The sequence below is a fragment of the Choristoneura fumiferana genome, chromosome 8 (assembly GCF_025370935.1).
Source record: "Choristoneura fumiferana chromosome 8, NRCan_CFum_1, whole genome shotgun sequence".
Classification (NCBI taxonomy): domain Eukaryota; kingdom Metazoa; phylum Arthropoda; class Insecta; order Lepidoptera; family Tortricidae; genus Choristoneura; species Choristoneura fumiferana.
In genome coordinates this window covers 1453377-1473161 of record NC_133479.1, presented here as the reverse complement: position 1 = coordinate 1473161, position 19785 = coordinate 1453377, and the positions used below count along the sequence as shown (strand labels likewise).

Below are 19785 nucleotides of genomic sequence, written 5' to 3'. Positions count from 1 at the left end.
AATACGCAAAAAACGGTTATGAATTTTTTAGCTACAAAGATACCGTTTATCGAATGTTCTTTTCGTTCTCAGCTTGCAACATTCTAAGTAGCCACGGCGTGGCATGGCAATCTTGTTTCCTTCTTCCGTCCGGCTGTCAGCTGATAGTCCCTTGCTTTTGCTTTCCAAAACCTATTTCGATTTTCGCAAAGAAAACGTCAGGCACCATTCAACATGGGCTCGAAATACGCGATCAAGAGCTAGTTATAGCTGAAATATTGCTCTAATTGTAGTGTTATCGTTATTATAGTTTCATTTTACATGTACGTTGTGTAACTCATCAATTAGTCGAAAATGGATACGTTTATCACAGGATACCTCAGTTATGGCGTTTGTTGATCACTAAAAAATTCGTTCGGTTGATAATTTACTTTATATTTGATGTCCGTTTTTCGTTCGTGATCGTCTGTTTCGTTCGCGTTTACGTGTTTACTCGAAATGGTGAAGGAGAAGCCCAACTCTATCCGGATCTACGACGAAGAAGGGTTCAGACGCCGTGCAGCTTGTATATGTGTGCGATCGGACGCCGAAACGGAGGTTAGCATGACAACTGTTGGTCGCTGCGCCTGTTCGTTCCTTCTCTGATCGTGTGAGGTAATGATTTTGTGTTCGGGCAGGTGTTGTTAGTGACATCTTCCCGGCGACCGGATAATTGGATCGTGCCGGGCGGCGGCGTGGAACCCGAGGAGGAGCCCTCGGTGACGGCGATGCGGGAGGTGCTGGAGGAGGCCGGCGTCATCGGCAAGCTCGGCCGCTGCCTCGGCGTCTTCGAGGTATGTGTTCATCTGACGCGACGTAAACATAAAACTAACATATGCTTGGAATACTTTTTATTACGAAGTCTTTTCATATCGTTCTTTTATTAACTGTAGACAGATGGGATCATGCTAATCTCAAAGAACATTTTAAATAAAAGTAATTAGTTTGTGAAAAGTTATGTCCCAGATCTCTTATGTTGTAACAGATTCTCAATCAACACATACTTTTGCACACCTAGAGTACCTAATAAAGTTTATATTCTCTTCCTAAGACGCAAACCACTACAGATTTTATGAAATAATGTCAAATTTCTGAAAATGAACATTGAACTGGTGCCAGCTGCATGAAAGTATTTAATTTACTCTTTTATAGCAATCTCTAACCACCTACGGCTCAGTAACCTACATATAGGTATCCTCCTGAAATGTACTTCATAAAAAACAAATTGTTCATTACATAATTTGAAATATGTTGCAATAATATGCAAAATATCAAAAGTATTGACTCACATCTAGGTCTTAAGTACTACATCTGTTAAAAACAGTCAGGATTCAGGAGCATATATATATAGGATTGGATATCTAGGATCTACTGCAATGTTACATTATAATTGTTACACAGTTACATGTTACAAGTGAAGAAAATAAATAATGTTGTGCGTCCTTAATGATCTACATACATTAACCAACATATCTATTAAGCAGGTATGTGGCTTGCACCCTAGGTTTGGTCATGGACATAAGGGGACTTAGGCAAGGCTAAGCTAGTTTGAAACTACTTTAGCGAACTACTGACATCATTATATTAGTCAGTTTGCCTAATGTGGCGACTGAACTTTGAAACTGAATCGATTAAGTAACTTCATATTTATCTGCCTAAGGCAATCAAACTGGCATTGTTATCTTGGTACAACACAATACAGAACAAAATTTTCAGGGTGCCCTGGTTCGATTGTGCCAGCCTCCCCAGGGATTTACTTGTGTGGGCGTTTCGAGTGCGGTCAGGACATGTTCCATTGAATAAATTTTTAAGTATGATGAAAGTAGTTCAATCCCCATGTGCATGGATTGTAATAAGATTGAGGACTTAATACATTTTTTGGTGGAGTGTGTCTTGACGAAGGATATCTGCGAGAGGTGGTTGAGAGATTTGGACCTGTTCAATGGTGCAGTGAATGTTATTTTGAGTTGTCCGGTATCGGAAGATGCAGTACGAATTTACAGGTTCATCAAGCACTCCTTTGCAGCCAGATAATCTGGACATCGCAATAGGAGTGTTTGATGAATGTGGACATCGAGTCCTTCAATGAGGCTGGCATAGTCACACAAGTGCACTTAAGCCTCAAAAAAAATGGAATAAAAAAAATATATATATACAAGTGAACAATGATATGCACGCATCAGCTATAAGCTGCCTGTGCATTATATAAATAATAATAATATCTAGTTTTGCCACTGGTGGCATAATGTGGCCGGCAGATATCTTGATCAGTGATTAATCAATGATCACACATCATTCACCTAATAAGAAGTTTGCAGCTACTTATACCAATCATTTCCATTTGGTGAAAACCACAATATTCAGTTTCAAATTCCGATTTTCAAAGTACTGATAACAGTAATAAATGTGGTTCAATGTGCGTTAGACAATAATCCCCCAGATCCTTCAAGGTCTCAGATGGGAATCCAATTATTACAGCGCCATGCCACTACTGTGCCACTGTGTGCTGTGTACTGTACTATATTGCTATATTTTGCGCATAAGAAATTCAATGGTGCGTGTGAAGTTCCCAATCTGCACTGGGTCAGCGTTGAAGCCATAGCCCTAGTCCTATCATTATGAGAGGACGCCTGTGCCCTTTATTGAAGACATATGAATCATTTTCAATTTCGTGCGGGGCCCCTAGGTAATATGCCTACTCCGCCAAATGTAATAGCTAATCCATCCCTGGTTTTACATATCAACCGATTACTTTCTTAACATCGTATCTGGCCACATGAAATTGCTTTAGAATCATCTTTGTGTTAAGTATGATAGAGTTGATTTGTTGTATACAATTTGGGTATATGTTATGCCAAATTGGTGAGAATTAAGTATTACGCCACCTACAGGTGAACACAATTTGGGGTATTTTGGGACTAGCCCTCAATGGTTCTCGTGTAAATTGAGAATGAGCCCTTTTGGAAATATGGTGTTTGGGCCTAGTTTCTTATGAGCAGAGGGGCTTTCGAAATTAGAGTGTATTGACTAATAGTGCGTTTTGGGACTAGTGCATTCCCCACCGTAGAGGTTTTCGCTCTCATTTTCTCTGTTGTAGCCTTTCCCCCCAGCAACACAACAACCTTGTTGCTTAGTAAGAGTCTACTCACACCTAGCGGAATAATCTTAATAGACATGGGTAATCTCAACTCCGCGAAGTGATCTGACTCACTAGATCCAGCTCCGGTGTCGGTACCGAATCCGCTTATTGAATCCGACTCCTTTATTGACTCCGGTTCTTTCAAGCGATTATTAATTTATCTATGGCCGATCCGCCCCGGCTCGGTTCGGTCGGTCGGTGTCGGTACGGTACTGCGGTGACCGAACTGAAGTACAGATTCGTGAGAGAGAGAAAGATTCGTTCGTTAGTCCAAGTCCGAGTACCGAACCGAACCGACCAACCAAACATAGATAATAAGATCCAAGTCCAAGATCCGATCCTCAGGGCTACTATGAACCGAACCGAACCGAACCGGCCAACCAAACATAGATAATAAGATCCAACCAAGTCCAAGATCCGATCCGCAGGGCTACTACGAAACTCCAAAATCGAAGTTCGTGTCGTGCGGTCCCTCTGACACTTATACTATTTAATACGAGAGCGAGAGGGACGGTACGATACGAACTTCGAGTTTCGTAGTAGCCCTGCCGATCCGATCCGAGCCGAGCGAGAGCGAAAGCAGACGGACGGAGCGAGTCAGTGTGAGTGAGCGTGACGGCGATCACGAGCGAGGCGAGCCGCTCGATCCAGTCGGAGTTAGTAACTCCGGAGTCAATAAGATTTGAAAGGAGTCATTAAGGGATTCGGATCCGCTTGAGGATCTGACTCTTTTGAATCTTCAGATCCGGATTTACCCACCTCTAAATCTTAAGCCTTTCAAAAAACGCTTTACGTCTACGAATAAGAGCGGAAAAAGAAGTTTCCCATCGGTCCCACTCCTCGTTACGCGTCGGCTGAGCCAGAAACCTTACCTACCAAGAATCCGGATTAAATAGAAACTGGTCAAATTGATAGTCCAACTTGCTCAGATTCTGACAAAATGCTCAACTGTCAACTTCGAATCTGTCCTGGCTCGCCTAAAGGTCTTTAGAGAATAATCCAAAAAAAAGTTGGAAACCCCCGACATAGTCACTTCAAAGTTCAATGTCTCAAAACGGCGAAATAGAATTTCATGACACATGTCTAAGAACCATCGCTAGAAAACCTGCTATCGAATAAACCGCATTCAAGTCGGTCCACCCGTTTAAGAGCAAGGGTGCCACAGACAGACGCACGAAACACAAAGCGGTCAAAATTATAACACCCCTCGTTTTGCGTGCGGGGTTAAAAAGCGTTTTTTGATCAGCTAAAACAGATTCCATGTCCATAGGTGTGGGGAGACCCTAAGTAAAAGTATCCGCATTTGCATGATTCAATCAATAATATGATAATGAATGATTTATTTTGAGAAACATCACAAACATACTAGCTACAAAGTACTAGCTAAAATACTAGCTGTTGCCCGCGGCTTCGCCCCCGTTGCAATATTTCTAAATAATCTCCCATAAGAACCTTCTCCTGACAATAACGAACTCAACAAAAAATAATTAGTGAAATCGGTTCAGCCGTTCCCGAGTTTTGCGCTTGGCAACACATTTTACGATTTGTTTTTATTAAGATTTGCATAGCCCGTCTAAGAAATAAATAAGTATAGTGAATTTATTGAATCAGGCGTTACTTTGCGGAGGTCCGTATCAATGAACTAAAATAATTTCCTTGCTCACCCGCGACCTTATGACAGCTAAGCTTATGCAAAATATGCGTGTTCATGCAGTTCCTCCACCTCCACACTGTAAGAAGAAGAGATGGGTTTGTGTGATTTGTGTGTGTTCTTACAGTGTGGAGGTGGAGGAACTGCATGAACACGCATATTTTGCATAAGCTTAGCTGTCATAAGGTCGCGGTGAGCAAGGAAATTATTTTAGTTCATTATAGTGAATTTATTGTTGAGGTGATTCCAAAAAAGGATTTCAGTCAGCATTTTTGTCAATATTATTGTTCAGTGTAGGTATAATGTACACACGTCTTACATAAACTTTCAAGTTAGTCTTAACTTATGTTGTATCTTTGCAGCTTTGGTATCTTAATTTTGTTGCACGACCTTGGTTAACTCTGAAAGTCAAATGTAATCTCGTACAATAACAAACTATTGCAAACGGTTGTTTCCCGACTTCCTTGTAACGGAAATGTGCATAATAGTGAAGTAACTAACAAAGGTTGCTTGTTGATTTTGCTGCACTCGGGCTTTATTTTATTAATAAGTCCACAATGGCTACTTGGAAATTAACGTATCCTGCTAATATTATAAATGCGGAAGTGTGTGTGTACGGGGGTGCGTTTGTGGGTGTGTTACTTTTTCACGTTAAAACCATTTAAAACAGCTGAACGGATTGGGATAAAATGTAATAATTATGTAGATATCTGGAATAACATTAGGCTACTTTAAATCCCGATATTCCCACGGCATCCGGATAAAATCTTGAAATCTCAACCGCCAGGATTAAAAGACAAAATTGTTTGGAATTTAGTACGGTCAAGGACTAATTCATGAGCCTTGAGATGAGAATGAGTTTACCTTGTTAATTAATGCCATGTCACTATGACGTTTACTGTGAAATGGTTCCGTGGTGGCCAATGAATTAAAGTCCCTGACCGTACAATCCCGGAATTTCCATGTCCCATAAAGGGATATCTTCCAGTTAATCTTCGAATGCTTGATAGGATAACAGAAACAAGAGTAGACACATCAGAAAAAGTTAAAAGAGCCTAAAATGAAAAAAGTTAGTCTAGTATTTTTTAGTTAATAAAATAGTCCACGATTTTACCTATTTTGAACCTGGTTCCATTTTTAGGTTAGGTACTTCACTCTCACGTAAACAGAGCGTACAGTCACTAGCACCAATATGTGATACAACAAGCGTGCATAAATATAATGTGATACGACTCTATTTCTAGGGCCGGAAGGACGTGTCAGATATTTTTGCACGCTCCGCTGTGGCAGATATTAATGCTGGTGACTGTACAATCAAAAACTCTGTGACGTCTCAAAAATGGAGGCTCGTCGGGTGCGTCATGGTCATATGCCATACAAGGAGTACTTGTATGAGTGTAGCCTCAGTGATTCATTGCAAAATTCGATTAGCGGTGTCTTAGCAGCGGCCATTGACCCCGACCTTGTCTCGAGCGTTTGCTGTAGACGGCGTTCGTTACGGTTCTAATTACTGCCGAGTTTTTTAGGGTCCCGTGTCCGATGGGTGACATACGGAACTCTATTAATGTGGCTAGGCCATTCATCATTGGAGCGATTCAACCGCCTCATTTTCAATATCACATTTTTTATTTCAAGCATTTCTTTAGCTAGTCAGTGTCCTGTTTATTTATTTGTTTGGGTCAAATCTTGGAAGCTAAATTTGACCCACTTTCAGCGGTCCGATTGACTTGATATTTGGCATACTTATGTAAATTTGGTGACAATACAATAATAGTAATCGTGAGGGTTGCGGGTAACGGGGATGCAAGTGGCGAGTTGTCGTTTATTTGTGGCGGGGTTCTAAAGAGGAGGCCTTTGTTCAGCAGTGGATGTCTTCCAGCTGATGATGAAATAAGTGCATTATTATTGTTTCAAAGCGGCTTTATTAAAGCCCGCCTGATTTTTTTTATGTTATTTCCAGAACCGCGAGCACAAGCACCGAACGGAAGTGTACGTCATGACCGTCACCCAGGAGCTGGCCGAGTGGGAGGACGCCCGCCTCATGGGCCGCAAGCGGCAGTGGTTCTCCATCGACGACGCGCTCGCGCAGCTCGCGCTCCATAAGCCGATCCAACGGCACTATCTGCAGCAGCTGCGCCGGAGCCGCAAGCCCGACCCCGACGGGAGCTAAGCTGGCTGGCAGGCTGTGAGTGGACCTGGTGTGAGAAAATGGCTGACGCGAACACGAGTAAGGCGGGGTGTTTTAACTTTTGCAGACGTTTATTTGGAGCGTGGTGTCAAATCTATCTGGGATATTTCAGCGAATTGTTAACTCAGCTTAACTGACTACCCCTGCATTATAATCTGCCACAGCGGGGTGCGCAAAAATATCAAACACTTCCTACCTAGAGTCAAATAGAGTCTTATTGGAAATTTATGTACACTTTATTTTATTAGTGCCGGTGACTAATGGTTTTTTCAGTGTTTTTTTTTTATTCGGGATGTGGTGAAACCTTTGACGCTGTAGGGTCTCCTCACACCTATCGACGCGCGATTTAGCCGATTAAAATGTTTTCTGTCCACGCAATAAGAACGAAAAAGAGAGGAAACTTCTTTTTCGCTCATATTGCGTGGACAAAGCATTTTTTAAACGGCTATAGGCGATTCCTCGTCGATGGATGTGGGGAGATCTTTAATCGTGGAACAGCGGCTTTGTATGGCAACATTGGTCAACCACAGGCAAAAAATTCTGAAAATCATTTGCATGGGCGCTCAGTCAAACTTGCTTAATCATATGCTGAAATATTTTGAATTAATTATAATTCACAGTGTATACAGTAAAGAGGCTCGTGATAGAAACTGAGGTTCGACCACAGATAATGATAAGTGGACAGTCTATTCCAAAAAAAGCGCCTATCTTTATAACAGGCCATTCTTTTTCACCCTTAGCATATTTCATCAAGAATCGCAATAAATCGATTCGAATTTACATTGTCACAACCCTTTAATTGCATAATGACATGTGTCACCGTACCCATCCTATCAGAAAAGTACTATAATTATCGTACCTTATAGCCTTCTTTTAGCGGTTACAAGAGTGGCTGTCTCGTTTGATTCCCACTTTTCATGGTCTAATTATGATCCGAGTCTTATTTTACTGTATAAATAGGAATAAACATTTTTCTTTCATTAGACTTCAATAGCCCAATGTTAGTTTCAATATCAAATAACTTAACGTTTCAATATTTTAAAGCTCATACATATTTTATTCATATAAATTGTAAAACCATTGCTTATTGCGTTTCTTTAGTTATGTTATGGTGTATTCTGAACTTTATTCTGTTTTATTTCAATGTTTGATGTTGTGAAAAAAGGTTGAAATTCGACCAAACTAGTATAAGATTTGCGCAGGATCAATACGATACGATACAACCTCTATAAAACAATTATATCTGGAATTAATACTTAAAAGCACTATGTTGAACTAAGTACCTTTCTCCCCTTATTCATAAAAAGTAACAAATTGTTATTGTAATATTTATGTGTTGTCTGTGTCTTTGAAAGGCAGATGTGAGTGATGAAGTAAAACAAATGTTAACGTTACATAGCTTGGGGATCATCCGTAAACGTACACATAATTATAGGGGGGAAGAGGGGTCAGGCGGTTTGTGACACAAGAACAAAATAGCAATTAATAGCAACATTTGATCTTTTATGAATAGGGGGTTCAATGCCTAGAATTTTGCCGAGTGCTACTATCGAACTGGCTGTAACATGTGACCCATTGCAATCTATTCACAGAAAATGTCATTATGACATTGTTTAGCCTGGCAGGAAGTTATGACACTTACTGTTAGAATGTTCTGTGGTGTGCCAGGAAACAAATGAATCAGCAATACAGTAGAGTGCAAAAATATGAACTTATCTATCCCTTCAAAAATATGTAGCACAGACTCTACGTGTCTAGTCGTACGACGTAGTTTGAATACATACATATTTTTGCACTTCTATCTCAGAAAGCAACTTGGAAACAATACTACAATCTACTTTTAATCTGACGCATGTCAATTAAATTAAAATGAAAGCTAATCCAAACTCATTTATTTATATTAAAACAAATGCTAATATTACTGAAAATCTAGTTTTAACACACGCAAAGTTATGAATAACCGCTTACATTTAAACACCTTTATTTATAAGGAGCTTATGTTGGCAGACAATATTATTTGTCATTTTGACATTTACCTTTACAAGAACCAGACTAAGCATAGAGTGAACATAAAGATTTGTTAACTTTTACGAATATGTGGATAAGTCAGTGGTCAACCTTTTTCTTGTATCAGGACGTGCAGGGAACCACTTTTGAATATTAAACTTAGTTAAAATGAAGTCGAATATAATGTATAATGAAATTAGACAAAAGGTCAAAGGCTTGCATACTGATTGTACTGTCAATGGAATTAAGAAAAACTGTACTTTTTGCGATCATTGAGTCGGCGGTAGTGGTAACAAAATTTATTGTTGTTTTAGTTTTACAGCAAGCACATTATGTAGAAACTAGACTAGATTTACTCAACATAAACATCCACTAAGTCCTAAAGTAATATCTCGTAAAATGGCTTAAAAACCTTGAATTCACTACAAATAGTGATACATCTAAAGAAAAATAAGCTCAAATTAAACTTAGACAAAAAAAATGGTGTATACTCTAACTAATACCAGCTTAGAGCACTACCGCCAAATCAATAGTCCTTGTCTATTGTATAATAACATGCTAAAATAATGTTCTGTCTCATACGAATTTGTATGAAGTCACGATAATCCGCATGCAATTTTATTGGCGTTCTTTAAACTTAAAGTACCTTTAACCTACTGAACATTTGATCCAAGGAAAAAAATAACTGGGGTACTAATAAAATTACGGGCGGCTTTCGGTTCATAATCTGATTCAATACAGATAAAGAGCGAGCTAACCTAACCTGTCGGAAGATATCTTGTAACACTAAAAAAGTTTGCCTTATTTATTACATTAGTCTTACTTGAATAATGATTTCATACATATTTATTTATTTACTTTTGCTGAGTAAGTTTTTTAATGAAAAAAAAATTCACAGTTGAAAAGACTCGAGCCAATTTTTAAATTACAGACCATTTATTACTATTTTTTTACCTTATTCGCACAGTAATAGTAAAATAGATGATGCGCTTCGCCTGCGTCAGTTTGACAGATGTCATTTTTTTTTTTCTTAAAATGAACGAAGTTTTATAACAATCTGCCTGACACTCGCATTGGCCTGTCATTTTCAGAGTATCTGCCAGCCCTAGGTTAAGTTAGTGGACTGAAACTCGGCTAGGAACTTGTCTTATACCAACTTTGTCTCTTTGCTAAACTGAATAAGAGCCATTGTTAATTAACGCGTCTCAAGTTGGAAAGGGGAAAAGCACACGCGATTTGTAGTTGTAAAGATTTTGCCTTTTAAATTATTTAAAGTCACAACCCTAACTAATGTCAGTTTATAGCGAATCTGGTATTTATATTTACGACATTAGAGTGCACTTTTGAACATGCGCGTGCGTTTTTTCCCTAACAGGCATCGTGAACGGAGGCGATATAGTTCGCTGCGGTAAACACTTCTTTTCTATTTTTACGTATATTTTTATACTACGATGGAATAAATGTTAATTTTATTTTGTTAGCATTAAAATTAAAACGAAAAAGACATCGCCGATATTTTTTATTTAAATTAAATCTGTTTTTTTTTTTAAGTATCCTGGTATAGTTTTTAATAATAAATTTATATTGCTCTTCTGTAAAGGGTTTTTGTTCAATGACTCCAGAGGTTCAAAGTTTTATCCCAAAACATTGCAGTAAGTAGAAAAAAAAGTCTATCGTCACAGGATCATTTTCCACCTAGGGTCAATGGGCATTTAGGAGAATGCCCGCCATCTTTTTTCCAGATTTGTGCACTGTCTAATTATCGTGTCGCTTTTTCGGGAAAAAATCGACACGGTAGTTGGAATAGTGCACAGATGGATTAGAATGGTCGAATTGTGGATGAACGCTATAGACTATTTCACATGAATAGGTACAATTTTCAATCAATTCTTCAAATGAGGTGATCTTACGAACAATTCATTCATCTTTTTTTTTACTTATAAATATAAGTATTTTCTAAATATTTATATCCTTGTAATACTGGCCAGGAACACCCAAACGCTGATCACATTGTTAGGGTAGCTGTACACTTCGACGCCCAGCGCGAATTCCGCGTTAGGCTCGCCTGTCACGTGCACACCTGTCGCTTTGACACTCGATATGACGGATTTTGTGTTGACATATGCCATGTTTAGTGGAAAACCGAACATCTGAAAACGAAAGAAAATATGAACCGCCTAATTTGGCAATTTTAGTGTAAGTATACAGTTTTAAAATACTATTGTTTGTGCCAAATCGAAAATACTTATTCACGCTTATAAAGACGCTTTTATCAAATTTAGCAAGAAAATGTGGGTAGATAGTTATACTTTGCTGACCTGTCTACCGCCGACTATTATGTTTAATTAAGATACTAAAACGGAGTTTAGACTTGCAAGAAAAATCGTGCAAGTTGCATTACATTGCGAGGCCGTATAGTCTGTCAAAAAAGAGAAGAAATTAAAAAGTGGCAACACTGTAGTGTCATCCCTTTCAAACCCTGTCAAACCAAAAAGGAGGACACTACAGTGTTGCCACTTTTTAATTTCTTTTCTTTTTTGACAGATTATAAAGCCAACGAGTTTATAGTGGTCAATCAAGCGCCGCAATTTAATGCAACTTGCACGATTTTTCTTCCAATTTTAATTACACTCAGCTTTATAATAGTCCACCGTTAAGAAGTCAATCCTGACACATGTCACTTCCATATGGAATACGTCAAAAAACAAAAACATTAACGTATTTAGTACCAGGATACCGGCGGACTACTATAAGTTATTATGTTTATGTGGTATAGTTTATCGCATTCGCCATCTCTTTCTACTCACCTATACCCTTTGAAAGAAAGAATAGTTACGAGTAAAGCTTTGTGATTCCGAGTGCGTTGAACAATATGGACTCCTAAGCCACGATTTTGCATGCTATTGCTTAATAAAATTGATGCTTGATTAAGAAGAACAGATAAAGGTAATAAATAAAGTATAAAGGTACCTTGTGGGTAACCATCAGCTGTTTGAGCCGCTGCCCGAGCCCTGGCTTCTGCTCTGAGGGGTTGAACGCGTGGTACTCCCAGTAAGGCAAGACTTCACGGAGGAGAGTGCTGCAATATCTGAATAGAGGATGGATGTTTACAGCGACTAAATTACGGTGAACTTTAAAAACTACGGAGGAATAAACAGAAGTAAGTTATTTTAAATACTGTGCTTGCATTGTCATCCAATCAATATTATAATTATGTAGGTAGCGAGTTATATCAAGTTAATAAAGTCAATCGGATCACTGTGCGTTCAGGCTGAAAAATTTCGATTCAACAAAATAAACATTTCCTATTTAGATAAAATCTTAAAAACTATGCACGTTTGTGAGTGTGAGATGTTATTACGCGCACGCATCTCCATAGCATAGCCACAGTATAACAAAGTAAGTAAGTTGTTATACTGTGGCATAGCGTTTGGTAAACTAGTGGGGCGACTTAGTCATTTAGGCTGGCTGAGCAAATACGCGGTAGTGCGGGGCATTCAAATTCCGGGACCGAAATTCTACAAGTCAACGCACGTAAAAAGAGCTCTGGGTGGCTAGTGGAGGGGATACGTTTGCGCATCTGTCAACTGACAAGCCAATGGCGTGACGGCCGCGCGCGCGCTCCTACGCCCCCTCCCGCGTCCTTCACTGCTCCGCCGCCACTTCGGTTCGTATTTCGCTCACTACGCAGCAGCAGAGCTACGAAACGGAAGTTCGTATCGTACCGTCCCGTCCCTCTCGCTCTCGTATTAAATAGTATAAGTGTCAGAGGCACGACACGAACTTCAAGTTTCGTAGTAGCCCTACAGGTATATCGCCAGGAGCTCTTTTTATACGTGCGTTGATTTGCAAGTTCGGTGTAGCCAGTAAAGGAAAATGAGCGATTTTGCCACCTTTAAAAGTTGAAATAAGACAAATGAACGTTTTTAAACTGTCCTCGTTTCAACCTGTTCCAAATAGTCTTGACGTGAGGGCGCCACTGCTGCACTTTGTTTTTAATCTTCGTCTCCAGCGCCTGTCTTAAGTTGTCAACGTTGACCGCCGCGGAATATAAACTCGGGTCTGTCACTACCGGAAGAGTCATCACGAAGATTGACTTGTCAAATACCTGGCGAAAACAAACACTAAACTATAAAATCTTAATGTACTTCGGATTGAGCCTGAAAACATCAGGTATGTCACCGACAAAAGGCTTTTCAAGTGAATGTTATTGACTTGTTAAGTATCTTGGTTTCATTTATTGTCCTTAGCTCCACTAGGGCGCAACCAATAAAAGGATCTAGACTAGGCAGGTAAGTACACCATTCTAACTGCAATATAGCTTGACATTATTTAGGTAAGTTATAAATAACTATTAAAAAACTCAACTAAATATTATTAAAAACTCAACTCACTATTATAACTCAGGAACGACTAGTTTCGATCTCTTCGGAAGATCTTTATGAGGGTGAGTACGTTTACGTCTTAGAATTTAGAATTTGCACCTAATGTTGGCCATACACCATCCTTCCTATCGTTACCATAATTTAGAATAGCGATTTAAATGTTAAACTAACCGGTTGCCAGTCGGAAGATCTCGTAAAATCGAAAGAGATGCTCTCACAGTCCAGCGATGACTGCATGTTCACCCAAATCTGAAAGCAGGAAATAAGTAAGTATGTTCAAATGTGCTTTTTAAGGGATGACGCCAGCAGAGCTCATGATCAAGATCACAATAATGTCATCTACATTGCTTCCTTGCGTACAGTCAAGGGCAAAGATATCGACACAGCCAAAGTTGGAAAAATATGTATACACGGCCTTAATGTTAAGTGCATAAAGTCGTGTATACATATTTTTGTAACTTTGGCCGTGTCGATATCTTTGCCCTTGACTGTACATAAATGCATAACATAAAGACTTGCACTAAAAATACTCACATTTTCGTTATCAAAAACGTATTCCACACTCTTCAAAGGACAACTAACATCTCGAAGCTCAAATCTCTCTCCGATCACGGCATCATAGATATACCATACAAACCCATCATTCCTGCTAAATAAGCCTTTACTCCTGTACTGATCATTGGCCAGAACCGTTCTGTGGGTAGTCAGGTCATATTTTGTCAGGACATAGTGGCTTATGCCCCGAGGTAAACCAAATCCTGTGGCTATGTAACATTTTAGGCCTAGATGTAAGAAGTAACTGGCCAGCAATATGGTGTGGTCTAGGGGAGAGCCGTGTAGGACTTTTAAAAGCTCCTGAAAAACAGTTTTGCTGCATGAAGTTTGACAGAAAGTGTTCTAAGTAATAGTACGTGTAATTTTACTTATTCTGTGATAAATAGTCCCAAGCACAATTAAATGTTCTTTTACACTAAGGATTATTAAATAGACCACAAAATAGCAAGTAAAGGCAGCAAAAACAGAACAATGACGTTAACAACAACATAGCCGTCGACTTACCACTCCCAACAACGTAACAACATGGCTCTCCACCACCTCATAACACGGAATCAACGACACATATCGCAAGCAAGCATCCATCGACTTACTCAGTCCATCACCCCTCCCACTATAACCACTGTAAACTGATCCTTCACTCCTTTCCTCCTCCTTTTTCCTACTACTAGTAGAGAATCCAGAACTTTTAGACACAGCAGAACCGCTTTTGGGATTCTTTGGAAAGTTCTCATTATCTGGAGGTGGTATAGGTTGGAGGAAATGAGTTACTGATTTGTTCTGGCCGGCACTGTCTATAAAGGCTAGGGAAATGTTTCTCGACGGGAATTCGTTTGTGTATTCTGTTACGAACGAGTTTAAATGTCGTATTATGTAGTCGTCAGGGTCGGTTGGTACTGGTTGATTGTAAGCCTGGAAAGAATGAGCATTTGTCAAAATAGGATAGCGTGCGTAGTTGTTAGCAGCTCTGGTAAAGTAACAAAGTAAAGAAATAAAGGAAGGTAAAAAAGAGACCAAGAATATTTGTCAGGAATAAAATACTAAAGATTGTGGTAGAATTAATTATAGACGGATGGCGGCGGATGGCAGAACAGAGAGTTCCAAGACTCTTTGAAATTTTGAGTAGTCCATGCTTCGTTCGTACTGATCTTATGAAGGCATTGGATTGGATAGTTTGCTACTTCACTCACCTGTACTCCTCCCAAATGTGACAGACTGCTAGTGATCTGCAGCGAGATAAAAGCAGACTCCTTCCTCAACAGCTGTTTCACCTCGGGAATGAGTGAATGTGACGTTTTTGAACCACTCTCATAACCCAACAGAATAGGAGGTGAAAACACTTTGAACGTTCCTTTTAACTGAAATTAAACAGATTTTGATGCTATTATAGATTAGCTTGGATTTTTCATTTAAAACAGTGTCTTGTAATGTAAAATTGACACCGTTATCATTAGAAGTTGAGTGTGTCTATAAAATGAAAATGTCAGCCATTGAAATAACTTGAAATACAAACAAAGCCGACTCACAATCCACAAATGGATTACTCAAAGGTACCAACTTCTATAAGAATATCTCGTATCCTGCCTGCCCAAAAATATCGACAGAAAGCCGGATCCTAGGTACAAGTTAATAATTTGGATCGTTTTGACTCAAGAAGTCGTTGACTTTCAAACTAACCAAGCCTATGTCCAGCACAGTTTTCACGGGCACCTGGAAGCAGCCCAGCCACTTGTTCTGGCAACGGTAGTGTGTGGTCCCGAGCTCCGAGACGTCTGCCACCGGTACTCTTTGTTCATCGAAGATGTTCACTTGGATGCAAGAGAGAGGAGCTAATCTAAAGTAAAAAATTAAAAAGAACTTTGAGTCAAAATTAAAAGACAAAACATCAGGTAAGATAAGGGTCAATCACGGTCAGTTTTATGTAATAAAAAAAAAGTTACAAGCACCTGTGTATGAACCGCACTGGTTCGGAAAAGACTGTTGAGAAAAATCTGACAAGAAACCCAACTAGGTATTTTTTTTTATTCCAAAGGCCTCTTACTCCCCTTCTTTGCTTCATCATCTGCTGCCTTTATACGTTCTACTGATAGCCACAGATCTCAGAATGAGAAGGCTAGAGTGGTATTTCCCAACCTTACGCGCTTGGTCCTTCAAACCAGATTTACCCACATTTTAAAAGTTAGTGCTGAAGGAAACTGTACTTAGTCTTAATCTTCAAGGTTTGGTTCCACGTGGGATGACAACCGATCGCCGGAGTAGTTTCAGCGGATGCCTTGCTATAGGAGACTCGAACAAACGGACGAAGAGGCCGAATTTTGAATCCTGCAATAACATGAATTTCGTGAATGGCATTTATAAACAGGTGGCAGGCGGGCGGCGTTAGGCATTGGCAATCGCACTTCAAAAGAATCACGATTTTTATACTCATCAAAAATCCGTCATCCGTGATCTTATAGCTGCAGCTTCGCAAAATTTATCTTGCTCCTGCGCCGTCATTGACTATTGGTACTAATTGTCCTTAGATCATTCTTGTCTTGGTAGACTCACTCGTCTCCACTGTGGCTAGTTGTTTTTTTTTTTTTCATTTTAAACCCTGATGCTTTAGTCCACGGTAATGATGGAAAATAGGAGATCGATCATCTGTGAGTGCTGCGTCCTTACCAGCAATTTTCTCATCGTCATCGTCATTATCAGCCACCCCCGCGCTTCGGTCTCGCAGCCCGAGCGCTCGGAACACTGTCACACGAAGCTCCTGCTCTTGAGGGAGGGCCTCCAACACACGACTGGTTAGATTGAGAGATTTATATTTAGTAACATCATGAAATGATAGAGTAGTTATCAAGTTATATTGTAACATTGATGATGAAAGTAGTTATAAGTTAAGCCGGGGTTATATTAGAGCCACGCCGCGTGTCGCAACGCGTGGGATTGCAATCGGTTACATACATTTTGTATGAACGTGGTTACATTAGCACAGCCCCGCGTGTCGCCGAGCGAGCTGACGCCACGCAGACCGCTCGATTTCGATCGGCGTGGGCTAGGTGATGGGGGAAGTGACGCGTTGGCTCGCTCCGCGCTAGTATAATCACCACGTGGCTACGCGCATTCATACAAATTAATCAGCACGCGCGGCGACACGATACTGTAGTATAACCACAGCCCGTTGAGTCAGGCAGCGTTGCGACACGCGGCGCGGCTCTAATATAACCCCGGCTTTATAAATCTCAAAAAGTACGAGGGCTCGAATCTTATATTAATCGCAATTTTATCTGTTTAAAAGCGTTTTTAGTCATGAAACAAACCTTAAACTCAAATCCTTGAAATCTCTCACAACATCCTTATGCGTCTTCTTCAGAAGATACTCGCTTAAATTTTTTAGCATGTTTTTATTCAATTTTTCCACATATTTAGCTCCAATGTATCTTTGCACTTCAACAGGATCCATGTCATGTTTATCATAGTGCTGCACTTCGAATTCGTTCTCAGTACTTGTTTGAAGACAATTAAGTTGTTCGGTAGAAATTTGACTTGCTAATAAAGGTACTGTCTTATTTTCTATATTTGCAAAACCACCATTATTCCTTAAATGTAAAAGTTTAAATCGAACAAATTCAGGACTCTTTTCATCTATTGGTATTGTATCATCTGTATGGACTTCCAATTTACAAAGTTTTCTCAACATGTTTATCATTTCTTCATCGTGATCAATATCTTTATCGTAAACATTTTCTATAATGTTTTTTAATATTTCTATATTTGGTTTTTCAACTCCATGCATTAACCGTTTCAGCTGTCTTCCTATTACCATAGATGATTTAACCGCCTCCATATCATTTTCACTCAGTTTTTCATTCCAGCCCATTTTTAAAGTTATTTCATAAGTCGTGTACAAATTACCTTTAAATAAATTGCTACTTTTAAGTCTCAATTTATTTACCGCAGCTATTTCCTTGATATTATGTCCACTACCGACATGTTTTGAATTAGGCTCTACTATACTATTGTAAGTAAGTGTTTCAGTCTTATAATCAGCATGAATGTACATTACTTTAACGTTATTCAAATCTACTTTTAAAAATGACACAGACTCATCTTGTTCATACAGTTCTATCGTAATTATAACATTTTGGGGAAGAATTTGTACTGAAAATGATTCAGTGAATTCTACATTGAATTTGTTAGTTAAACTGCTTCCGTATGATTCTGATTCACAAACGAACAAGTCATCAACATAAATTTTGAAGTAATGACTTTTAGATTTTAGTGTTCTAGATTTCTTTATATCTTTCAAAATTGTTTCATCCTGTTTTAGAATAATATTAATCTTATCTTTTGCAACTATTTTGTTAGCAATAACTTCTACTTCAATTTTTAAAGCTTCTTCATCAAACTCTAATTTCGGCTTAGTAGTTTTTCCAACAGATTTAGTAGCCTTTGCATTTTTGTACTCTAAATATTTACTTACATAGTCATATTCTAGTTTATCCAGCATGTCGGCATACTCAGTATTAAATACAGCAGTCCATTCTTTTTCAAAAGTCTCTGAATCTATTTCGATTTTTTCTATGGTTAAAGCGTGAGAAGTTTTCGTATAGCCGGATTTTTCTCTTACCATTATAATATCTGACCATAAAGAGCAAATATTATGTATAAGTTCCTTTCTAGCTACAAGCATCTCAAAATATTTGTCTTTGACTTGTAAAAGTTTTGCAGTATATTTTCTGATTGTTTCATCAAATCGAATACTTTCTTGTTTTGTAGATATTTTCTCTATGTCTTCTTTGAGACTATCTCTAGTTTCCCTATTCACTTTAATATCTCGAATTACTTCACCTATCAATCGTTCATTGTCATTGTATTCATTGAAAGTTTCGACAAGTTTGATGCTAAGTAATTCCTCTAAGCAGAATTCATGATGATGTCGGAATCTAAGGTTTTTTATACTGAATTCTAGAAATCTGGTTTGTCCTTTGTCAGGTTCGCTATTGGAAACTATATCATCAAATTTTGCTGCCTCAATGTATTGAACAGGAATGGGCTCATATTCAGTATTAACATTTTCAAGAACCTTGGGGTATACCGGGCTCAAAACAGCAGTTAGTAATTTATTACCGTAACTAAAAATTTAAAAGGTTTTTTTTTTACAAAATAGTTGCATAGTGATTTTTCACACACAAAAGCAATATTATCTTTATGTGAGCAAGCAAAATCAAACTTACCCGTTCTCCGGCAAAAAACCAAATGCTTTTTTAAACGGATTACGCATTCTAGAATTTCTCAGATATGTATTTTGTTGCGCCTTATTATAGTCAATTTTAGTCGTAACTAATTCCTCAGTAACAGGCACGGAGATACATGCCAATTCCGAATTAATTATATCCATTAAATTTGATGTATTTAACTTTGTTTTGTTTGATTTTTTCTTCCCTGTCTTCTTGTGCACTGTTTTGACATCGTATTGAACAAAGAAGTCCTCCTCTGTAACAGTTTTTGTGCGATTTCTGGAAGTTCGGTTTTGCGGCTTTGTTTCTGAAATAGCTGCTTCATCTATTTCATGATATTCCTCGATTCCTTCAATTCCTACTTCGACATTTTTAGAAAATGATTTTAACTCTATGTTATCAGTCATTATTATTCGATTACGTGCACATTTCATAAATATTTCTGCGAAATAAAAGCAAACATTGCCTTAGGGCTAAACTTGGGCTATACCTATTTCAACCTATTTGTTTTCATAACTTCCGCCATTTGTTGTCATAGAGACAGAAGTAGTGTTCAAAATAACGTTTGTATGGCCTTGAACGCACCCTTATCTTTCTATATTTATTAAGAGAAACAGGCG

At 38.7% G+C, this 19785-nt stretch overlaps 2 protein-coding genes across 2 annotated transcripts; one reads left to right on the top strand and one right to left on the bottom strand.

The window, feature by feature from the left end:
* The first annotated feature begins 112 nt into the window (after positions 1-112).
* Positions 113-10511, top strand: LOC141430099 (diphosphoinositol polyphosphate phosphohydrolase 2-like). The gene is made up of 3 exons (XM_074090642.1): positions 113-576; positions 657-812; positions 6769-10511. Exons 1-3 carry the CDS (start codon positions 478-480, stop codon positions 6976-6978), a joined length of 465 nt encoding a protein of 154 aa, XP_073946743.1. The 5' UTR covers positions 113-477; the 3' UTR covers positions 6979-10511.
* Positions 10040-19648, bottom strand: Cc2d2a (Coiled-coil and C2 domain containing 2A). Its single transcript, XM_074090923.1, has 12 exons — positions 19163-19648; positions 17246-19060; positions 16605-16726; positions 16145-16265; positions 15621-15777; positions 15134-15301; positions 14448-14855; positions 13923-14243; positions 13560-13637; positions 12951-13111; positions 11974-12091; positions 10040-11153 (listed from the first exon to the last, which is right to left on the bottom strand). The coding sequence occupies exons 1-12, from the start codon at positions 19597-19599 to the stop codon at positions 10968-10970; spliced, it is 4092 nt and encodes a 1363-aa protein (XP_073947024.1). The 5' UTR covers positions 19600-19648; the 3' UTR covers positions 10040-10967.
* Between the last annotated feature and the right edge of the window lie 137 nt (positions 19649-19785).

Coding starts and splice junctions, on each gene's coding strand:
- LOC141430099 (XM_074090642.1), top strand. CDS start 478: ATGGTGAAGGAGAAGCCCAACTCTATCCGGATCTACGACGAAGAAGGG. Junction 577..656: donor GATCGGACGCCGAAACGGAG/GTTAGCATGACA, acceptor GTGTTCGGGCAG/GTGTTGTTAGTGACATCTTC. Junction 813..6,768: donor GCTGCCTCGGCGTCTTCGAG/GTATGTGTTCAT, acceptor TGTTATTTCCAG/AACCGCGAGCACAAGCACCG.
- Cc2d2a (XM_074090923.1), bottom strand. CDS start 19,599: ATGAAATGTGCACGTAATCGAATAATAATGACTGATAACATAGAGTTA. Junction 14,244..14,447: donor TTGTTACGTTGTTGGGAGTG/GTAAGTCGACGG, acceptor ACTGTTTTTCAG/GAGCTTTTAAAAGTCCTACA. Junction 13,638..13,922: donor ACGTTTTTGATAACGAAAAT/GTGAGTATTTTT, acceptor TCCTGCTTTCAG/ATTTGGGTGAACATGCAGTC.